At 36.1% G+C, this 10,102-nt stretch overlaps 1 protein-coding gene across 1 annotated transcript; it reads right to left on the bottom strand.

Moving 5' to 3' along the window:
• Positions 1-250: 250 nt before the first annotated feature.
• LOC130848563 (olfactory receptor 4C15-like) lies at positions 251-2,638 on the bottom strand. Its single transcript, XM_057727017.1, is given in 2 exon segments — positions 251-1,160; positions 2,613-2,638. Coding segments are annotated over 2 exon segments (936 nt in total).
• Between the last annotated feature and the right edge of the window lie 7,464 nt (positions 2,639-10,102).

A 10,102-nucleotide genomic window follows, 5' to 3' on the forward strand; every position in this document is an offset into this window, starting at 1 on the left:
AATTTCTTTCCTCATTCTTTTTCTGATTTTTAGATTCCAAGCAATGTAAAATTCAACTCTTTTTAATTTACATGAGGATACTAAGTTGCCAAATCAGATTTCATAAGTGATCTAAGACTGAATCTGGCTCTTATTTTAATGCTTTTTATATTACATTACTTTACCACCTGTCAAACAAGGCCCATCCACACTGTTTTTGTCTAATAAGAAAATCTGACATTTTTACTCAATTTTTTCAAATTTTAATGTTTTATTTTTCCTTAGAAACCACCATTATTCTGTTCCGCACTTTCCTCATGGTGCTTTTCACTTCATTATTCCTGAAAGTATAAATCAAAGGATTGAACAAGGGAGTTAGGATGGTGTAAAATATGGCTATCATTTTGTCAAAGGAGAAAGCAGATGGAGGTCGTGCATACACAAATATGCATGGCACAAAGAACAAAATTAAAACAGCGATGTGGGATCCTCAGGTACAGAGGGCTTTCTGCTGCCCTTCAGTGCTATGGGTTCTCAGAGACAGCAAGATGACCCCATAGGAGACAAGCAACAAGGAGAAGATTAGGATGCTGAAAAACCCACTGTTGGTGACCACCAAAAGGCCAAAGACATGAGTGTCAGTGCAGGCAAGCTCCAGTAATGAGAACAAGTCACACATGAAGTGATCAGTGACATTGGGGCCACAGAGGGGCAGCTGGAAAGTGAAGAGAATTTGTATCATGGAATGCAGGAAGCCCCCTGTCCAGGCTACCTCCATCAGAAGGATACAGAGCCTGCTGTTCATGATAGAAGAGCAGTGCAAGGGTTTGCAGATGGCCACATAGCAGTCACAGGCCATGGCAGTGAGGACAATCACTTCCACTCCAGCAAGGAAGTGCTCAGCAAAGAGCTGGGTCATGCAGCCTTCGAAGGAGATGGTTTTCCTCTCATAGAGAGAGTCCACCATCACCTTTGGGACAATGATGGAGGAGCAGCATGCATCCAGGAAGGACAGAAGAGTCAAGAAGAAGTACATTGGGGAGCCCAGGAGTACTGGGCTGCTACTGATTAGCAAGTTGCCCCAGACAGTTGTAATGCAAATGGACAAAAATACAACAAATATCATTTTATGCACATTTGGATTCTGTGAAAGCCCCAGGAGGACACATCCAGTTACAAAGCTTTGTTTTTTTCATAATTTCCAAGGGAAAGGTGAAAAGTAGCACAGTGAGCACGTAGAATCTACAATTACAAGAAAGAAAATTTTGTCTCCAACGAGTTGACGGTACTTCATAGCCATCAGCAGGTTGGTGCATCCACATGAAAAATTACCTTATGTTCTTGTGCTGGTTTTGTCACTGAGACACAAAACTAGAAATTTGCTGAAGGTAGTAAGTGGATACCAGGAAGAACTGACCTGCAGATAAAATATTAAATATTTTAAGATAGAGCTTCAATATAGGGGAAGGGTAGGGATCCACCTGTGGCAGGGACAAGACATAGTTTTATCTCAGCTGCCAACTCTGATCACTTAGTAGTGGTTTCCTGGAGTGAATAGTGGGAAGAGTTCTGAGGCCACATCCAAGTTCTGAGGAAAGGAAGAGAGTGATTTATTAGTCATCCCTGCCATGTGCGTGGATGGGAGCAGGGCCATCCCTGATCAGGTGACTCCCTTACCTGCAAATAGAAGGAGAAATAACACCCAGTTTAAGAGATGCTTGGAAACCATGACTATTCCCCGAGTTATTTCTTTAAAAGTCTAAAATGAATTGAGCTTTTAAGATCAATTCATTCTTTATAAAAGAGAAGGATCATTAGGAATGCACCTGGCTGTGGTCTAAGACATAAGTATGCATGTGTTGAGTTTTTTTCCTTCACTCATCATTTAAAAACAAGAATAAAAGTTTACAAAAATTAATAATACCTACTAATGAGTATTGTTATAATGACTAAGTTAAATAATGCAAGGAAGGTCAGGGTCTAGTGTGTAGGAAACAGTCCATGTTAGATATTATCACCCAATTTTAATGATAGGACACTCATACTTGAAGAGATAAAATCAACAAAATAACAGGTGCTGAGTCTGGAATTTTAACCCAGAGCCTCTGGCTCCAACACCCAAGACCTTTTTACTGGATCTACAGGGAAAGAAGCAAACATTTTTCTAGCAAGAACTTCACAGCAGGCGTGGCCTTTCCAGAGTTTCCTTTCACTGCAGAGGTTAAAAACTTCTGATTCCTTTGATCATGTTGAATGATGCCTCCTAATGAAGGACGCAGGGAAAATGATGTAGACTCAGAAAGTAATGGCCCCATTACTTACAGATGCAATTTGGCAGCAACCACACAGGTAAGGAATAGAGACAATGTGTTTAATATAGCCAGAGCCTGAGGCTTTATAGATTAGTTGCTAAGTATGTATTCAATGTTGCTGAATCAGATCAAGTAGTACTCACCAATGTGTATCTGTTTCAAATTTATATGACTTATTGTAATATAGGGATGTTCACATACAAACTCCCTACTAATTTCATAGGATGATAATGAAGGTCAAATTGGAAAATGTTGCTTTTGATACAATGCCCTTATCAATTTTAGTTATTCTTCTCTCACTTAAAACGCCAGATAACTTACCCACAGAAAGCATTTCCAGGAGTCATCCAGATATTACTCCAACTTTTGACTTAATTTCTCACAGCAAGACACAGCTTTGAAGAATAATTGTGTCCATATTTGTACATATATGAGAAATTCATCAGTTAAATGGCATGTGAGTGTGTGTGTATGTACATATGCATATAATCTATGTTGGTTAAGTAGGCAAGTAAGAGGATAATTAGGATCCCTTTAGGAATTAAAAATAAGTTGATTTTGGACTTCCCTGGTGGCACAGTTGTTAAGAATCTGCCTGCTAGTGCAGGGGATTTGGCTTTGATCCCTGGGCCGGGAAGATCCCCCATGCCTTGAAGCAACTAAGCCCGTGTACCACAACTACTGAGCCTGCGCTCTAGAGCCCGCAAGCCACAAATACTGAGCCCATGTACCACAACTACTGAAGCCTGTGTGACTAGAGCCCATGCTCTGCAACAAGAGAAGCCACCACAATGAGAAACCCATGCACCACAAGGAAGAGTAGCCCCACTCCCCACAACTAGAAAAAGCCTGTGCACAGCAAAGAAGACCCAACACAGCCAATAAATAAATAAATTTATTTAAAAATGTTGATTTTTATGAATGACACTGACAGCTAACAGAAATAACTGAAAATGTTAATAAAGCAAACAAACATACAGACATATATACTAATATGTCATTTTACTTACCTTAAATTAACTTTTTCCATTTTATTTCCAGGATACTAGACATTCCTAAACAGTGCCTGCACTCTGAACTCCATATCCAGCTATAGACTGTCATCAAGAAAACAAGAATAGGGCTCCCCTTGTGGCACAGTGGTGAAGAATCCGCCTGCCAGTGCAGAGGATATGGGTTCAATCCCTGGGCTGGGAAGATCCCACATGCAGCAGAGCAACTAAGCCCATGAGACACAGCTACTGAGCCTGTACTCTAGAACCCGTGCACCACAGCTACTGAGCCCATGTGCCACAACTACTGAAGCCCACATGCCTAGAGCCTGTGCTCCACAACAAGAGAAGCCACTGCAATGAGAAACCTGTGCACCACAACGAAGAGTAGTCCCCACTCTCCACAACTAGAGAAAGCCTGTGCACAGCAATGAAGACCCAATACAGCCAAAAAGAAAACAAATAAATAATAAAATAAATCTTTAAAAAATAAAGAAAACAAGAATATAAAACAAACCTTATAAGATCATTGGATCAATTAATGACTACTTATTAAAAAGTAAGGAATATCAGTATGTGATAAGAGACAATGAAGTGAAATGAGTAAGAACATCAGCTCCAGATTCATGGAGCCCTAGGTTCAAATCCAGGCTTTTGTACTAAGTTACATTATATGATGAGAAAAGTTACTTAAAATTCTCAAGAGCTCAGATTCTATTCTATAACTGAGTATAATAACAATACCTATTGATAGAGAATCAGGTAAGGCAATAACACTCATATCAATAAAACCATTTTTGCAGTTAGATAATGGAGAAGATTACCATAAATAGTAAGAAGCTCCCAGAGCCTTTGACACAAAGCAGCAATGACAATGTTTTTACTCCTAGTTTCTGCTTTACCATGTCCAAGGCTGATAAATATCTTTACTCATCCTTTTATATATTCACAAATATAAAATATTTTTATTGGTCACAGTGCAGATACGGTATTGTTTAAATGTCTTTGATAGTCCCTGAATAAATTATTATGGCCTTCAGACCCTCATGTGTCCACTTCTTTTTCAGGTAGCTTCATTGTACAAAGAAAATCAAATAGCCCGAAGGGTGGAGAGGAAGATCAAGGCTCTTTTAATCTAACAATTAAATAATTCTTAGGCTCTCTACCTCTCTTATCTGGGGAGTTCCTTAAAGAAACTCAAAATGCTGATTAAATATGAAGAAATCAACCCTCTCTTCTTTTACATGAAAGGAATTTCCAGAATTATTGTTAAAACAGGCAATGGAGAAGACAGTGTCCTTGGAGAGTATAATCACAAGGTTTATGATTTGAAATGAATAAAAGGTAATTAAATGCATTGTGTTGTCCTGGATTGAATCCTAGAAGAGAAAAGGGACAGTGGTGGAAAAGTTAGTGAAATATGAATAAAATCTTATGTTTCCTTAAGAGTAACATATCAACATCCATTTCACAGTCTTGACGAATATACTCCTGGTAAAGCTAGATGATATTTATTAGGGAAAGATAACTGAAGAGTAGACAGGAACTCTGTATTATCTTGGCAACTTTTCTATTAATCTCAAATTACTCCAAAATGAAAAGTTAATTAAAATAATACAATAATTGTCCAGTTTCTAATATAAAAAATCTAGCAACTATAGCTTCATAGCCATGTATCGTTGAAGAAACCACAAAGCTTCTTGAGTCCTCTCCCATAAAATAGGTAGAGTAACACTGGTTCAAGCTGCTGGTCAGTGAGTGTCAAATAAGGCAGTTATTATGAGTGTGCTTTGTAATGTATAATTCAAGAGGAAGATATTAAATATTGATATAAGCTTTATTTTTAAATAGTGTCTACACACACCAAGGGAACTGAAGAATTGTATCTATCATAAGAATAAAATGTTTTTTTAATTGTATCAATTATAAATTGCGATGAAACTGCTTCATTCATACAATCATATTGGGAAATGTTTTAGCAAATATTTTCAGATTCATAAAAATGTCTGTATTCTTTATATGAGTAACCCCAACCCTAAAAATTTTTCTAAAAGTGAAATCAGGTGGTCTAAGTTTTATAATGAAAGACAATGTGTCATTTATAATAATAAAAATTCAGAAATATCAAAAAAGCCAAATAATAAGTTTATGCAATTTGGTCTTCTATGAATTAATAGCAAAATATGCTATAAGTTAAACAGTAATAAATAACATAAGGACATAGATGGTGAAGAATTTTTACAACATGGTAAATGAGAAAAACAAAAAAAAAGTGTAATAACCCTGCTCATATATACAGACATCTTAATATAATTTTAAAATCACAGAGGGAACATATGAAAATAGTAGAGATTTTTTCTTTTCAATATGTATTTTGAAATAATTATAAGAAAGTTTAACATTAAAAATCAAGTATAAAACCCACATCACCATATTATTCATCATCTAAACATTTGTTCAGAAAATGAAGATGAGGTTTGAGGATAATGTTGTTATTTATCCAGTGTAATTAATTTGCGTAGGTGGAACCGACATACTAACATAGCATAGGATCTTGTACTACAAGTGTTTACCTGCTGTAAAGAATCCACAGATATTCAAATCATGGGTCCAGTCCTCCCTGTCAATGTTCACTTCATATACTCTTCTAGAGCTTGTTCTGTTCATGTTTCTGATAGAATATTTCACCATCTTTCTTTCCCTGTTAGCCATATCCTTCAAATTCTGGAGATGCATAGGCGATTGCTCAGGGTTCCTCAAACCGTGAACTGTGTGCTCTAGGCCATGTCTTGGACCTGCGACCCTGGAAATTTTGCATTCCGACAATTACCATTGCCCACTATTTCCTTCCCATTCGTTTTGGCAACAAAACTATTCTAGCATCAATCATTCTGAAAATAATGCAGAAATCCATGTTTCAACTTTGAAGTTGATAGAATATAACTATTATATAATAGTTTATATAATAGTATTATATAATCAGTATGTTATTCAAAATTATATGAGAAATTAGTAATATGGTTGTCATATATAGTGTTTTCTAATTATATTTTTAATATTAAATTAACAGATTAAAACCCTATTCTAATTACCATCTGTGTTAAATTCCTTGAATCGACTGAATTTTTGATCCAGGATTATTATTTACTCCAGCAATAAAAAATTTATTTTTTGTCTCTCAGATCTTTTCCTCACCCCTAAATATTGCTCTGCTGATTTCCCTAAATGCTTCAACTTTTACTATTTCTGGAATTTGGAAAGAAAAAATATATTTCTATGTTTCCACATGTGTCCTTCCTGATGGGTGCCTGAGTCTTCTTTCCTTCTGTTGTCTTAGGGATTTAGTTCATTTTAAAAAAAGAGACAAAGCCACAACGACTAGCACCAAGGCAGTTCAAATCTTCAACCATTTATTCTTGAACAATTCTACGGCAGAAATCTAATGTTATTTATGACATCAAGTGCACGTAGAGAAAATTAAATGTGCAAATTTAAAATCAGAAGACTCTGCTCTGTTGCTTGAGTAAGACACTTACCATTCACGTCCTTCCCTGGGTCATTCCTTAGCATTTTGTTGTGGGAAATTAAGTGCCGTAATATACATCAATAGCTCTCTAAGTGGTAAACGGCACTGGAATTACAGGGCTCCTACACTGGCACTATGTATATACACTAAAAAATATACTTTTTTGTCGAAAAAACCAGGATGAGGGCCAGTGTTAGAGGATGAATGATAAATGGTAATATATTAAGAAATAATAAATAAAATGCTATTGACTAGCTATAACAACAGTATTCCTTTGTTGCATTTTATAGTTATTAGGATTTAACTTGAAGATGAAAAACTGAAGATATGTCTAATTTCATTAGACTTGAATAGGTATTCCTAGCTCTCCAAAAATGGTTGCATTCAAATAGCTATTTATTAAGCTCTTAAATGGTCAGGTCCTGTTCAAATAACTCCACATGTATTATTTTACTTTATTTCAAATACTTTGACCTTGTTAACATATAATCTCCATTAAAAATGAACATTCTGAGGACAAAAAAGTTTATATAGCTGGCCCAAGTATACACAATTAAAGTGATAGATCCTAGCTTGCCTTAAACTTGGTAACCGGACCACAATACCCATACTTTTAAGTAACACATCACAATTTAAAATCCTCTCTGAATATGCAAAAATGTGAATTATAAATCTCACCATGTGTCAGTTCCTTGAAAACTCTGGTAATGACAATTTTTATTCTCTGTGGAGAAAGAAGTCTGTTCAATAGCTGGCCAAAATGTGAAATATATTTCTAAGTCTTACTTCTACATCTAAGAGACAGAGGAAGTTGCAACTCTGGTAGAGGAGGCAAATAATTTTCCCCACTGATTCTTAAGAACAGTCTTCAACACGGCCTCAAGCTAAAAATAAATGAAGAATAATGTTTCCTCCCTGACTTCTAAGTGGAATTTAAAGAGATTTCCCTGAGAGGTCAGGAACCTGAAGAACTACCCTCAGTTCCCCTCAGGGTTTTAACACTCCCCATCATTATGATTTTCCAAGACAGTTATCTGTGGTTTGACTTGCTCAAGTGTTTGTTAAATTTTATGTCCCAAATCAGAGTTTTTTTTTAATTATTTTTTATTTTTTTAGCTTGTGCTGGACTTCTATTTGAAGATGCTTCAATTTCCCTTCATATTCAGAAATAGAAAACTGTGTATACTGGGATGGAATATAGTGCCTTTGCAGAATTGGGGTGAGATGCCTGTGTACCAGTTAAATGCAAAAATGGATTATGGGATAAGGCACAGCATCAATCCATAAAGACATGTATTGTTTGGGGATGAAAGCAGCAGTCATGTTTATTAAAGAATAACAATTTTATGTATAAATGTGCAAAAACATATACATTAATCCAAAATGTGCCTGATCTTAATGTGCCATAACTTTAAAATTAAAAGCACAATTTCTAGAGATTAAAGGGATTTTTCTTTTTTCTTTCTTTTCTTTTCTTTTTTTTTTTGAAAAGAAGGATTGACAAGTTTGTTTACACTGATGGAATGTAGCATTGTGATTGAAGCTTGAGGAAAAATCTGGACTTAGCTCAGAGAGTCCATATCAAGGAGATTGTCGATCTATACACTCTTGTATTTTACCTATTTTTTATGTTTATTCACACCCCACAGAAAGAAGAGTTATTGAAGTGATTCACCAGAAAAGTAAATGTCCATAATTACCTAGAGTTCGTTTGCATATGGTATTAAGCAACAAGTGCTATTTTTGTTTCACTGAAATTTTAGATGGTTTTTGTGACACAGAAGAACCATTTGACATGGCCCACACTCCTGGAGGGGATAATGTTTTAAAATTGTGACTCAACAGCAGAACTCCAGCAATTAATCCTGGAATCCTGGTTCCTACTTCAGACCACACTTAGCATCTTCTGTTTTATTCCAAGACGTGCTTTGCTTAATCCTTTATTATTTGTTTCTGTTAGAAGAAGAAGATGGGATAAGAAATAATAGTGTGATGATGGGGTGGGGTAGATAATGTAACAGGCATGTTATTTGTGCAAAAATGGGGTGCATTAAAAAAAACTTTTCAAATCAGAACAGAGAGAGAAAGACAGAGACAGAGACAGGTGTAAAGCGTGTGTGAAAGGAGGGGATGAGGCAGAGGGGAGAGAATTGACAATATGTCCTCCCAGAATTTATCTAGTAGTCCATGCTTCCCAACAGGTTAAAATTCCACCCTTATCATTAATTAAATTATACAATGCATACTAAATCTACAATAGAGAGAGGGCTCAATTCTGGGCCATTTCTTCTATTCTTTAAAATTCTTTATTAATGGGAATATAGCAAAATTTTTACAAACCAAAACTTTATGATATATTCTTATATCTAGTAAATCTAGTTCCCTATCTCTTTTCTTTTCTTCTGTCACCAAGGCTATTCAAAGACAGGCATGCATGCATATAAATGTTAGAATTGTTATGGCAATTTCCATGAAAATATGGTTTGCCACTGGGGTGGGGGCTGTTGTTAACTCATCACAGAAGAGATGTCATTAAAGTCAGGGTCTCCCTTAGGGTGTGTAGAATCAACCACATATTTTTTACAGGATCCATAATTATATAAACAGCTTTGTGTCAAAAAAATTAATAATAATAAACAATTGGACCAAAACTCATGGGTCAGTGTGAGATATGGGGGTTTATGGATGGAGATTTAGAATCACAGGTAGAGAGGAGGTACTTATTTGTTTATTGTCCAGTCAGAGCACAGAAAGAAACTTCCTGGTGTCCCAGCATCTCTCTTCCTGTTCAGTTCCAGAATCCTTCTCTTCTTGTTCTGTTTAGAATCTTGGTATTTTGGAATCATGCCTCTGAAATTCCTTAAAACTATGTATTTAGTGGTGTTTTACATCACAGCTAATGATGCTCCATCTTTTATTGGACTGCCCATGAACACTGCCTTCCATTTACTCTCTCAACAATACTTCTTTGTTAATGGGCACAAATGCAAATCTCAGGACCAGAGTCTGAAAGAAAATGTGAACAGTAATTCATTTCCTGGCCATGTTAAATTGACAATTTGTACTTTCATAGCATAAGTATAGAATTACTCATCTTCCCACCATGTTTTCCTTCAAACTCTTTAATCATTCTTTACTCAGTGCATTCCTAGAAGGGGATGTTTATGATGCTGACCACAGCCCTGCCTTCCACATGCCACCGCCAGCAGGTAGGGTAGATAAAAGACCTGACTGCAAAGAAACGTGCTCACACTCAAGCTTGTTGTTCCCCTCATCACCTATGGCTTAGAAAC

The sequence above is a fragment of the Hippopotamus amphibius genome, chromosome 3 (assembly GCF_030028045.1).
Source record: "Hippopotamus amphibius kiboko isolate mHipAmp2 chromosome 3, mHipAmp2.hap2, whole genome shotgun sequence".
Classification (NCBI taxonomy): domain Eukaryota; kingdom Metazoa; phylum Chordata; class Mammalia; order Artiodactyla; family Hippopotamidae; genus Hippopotamus; species Hippopotamus amphibius.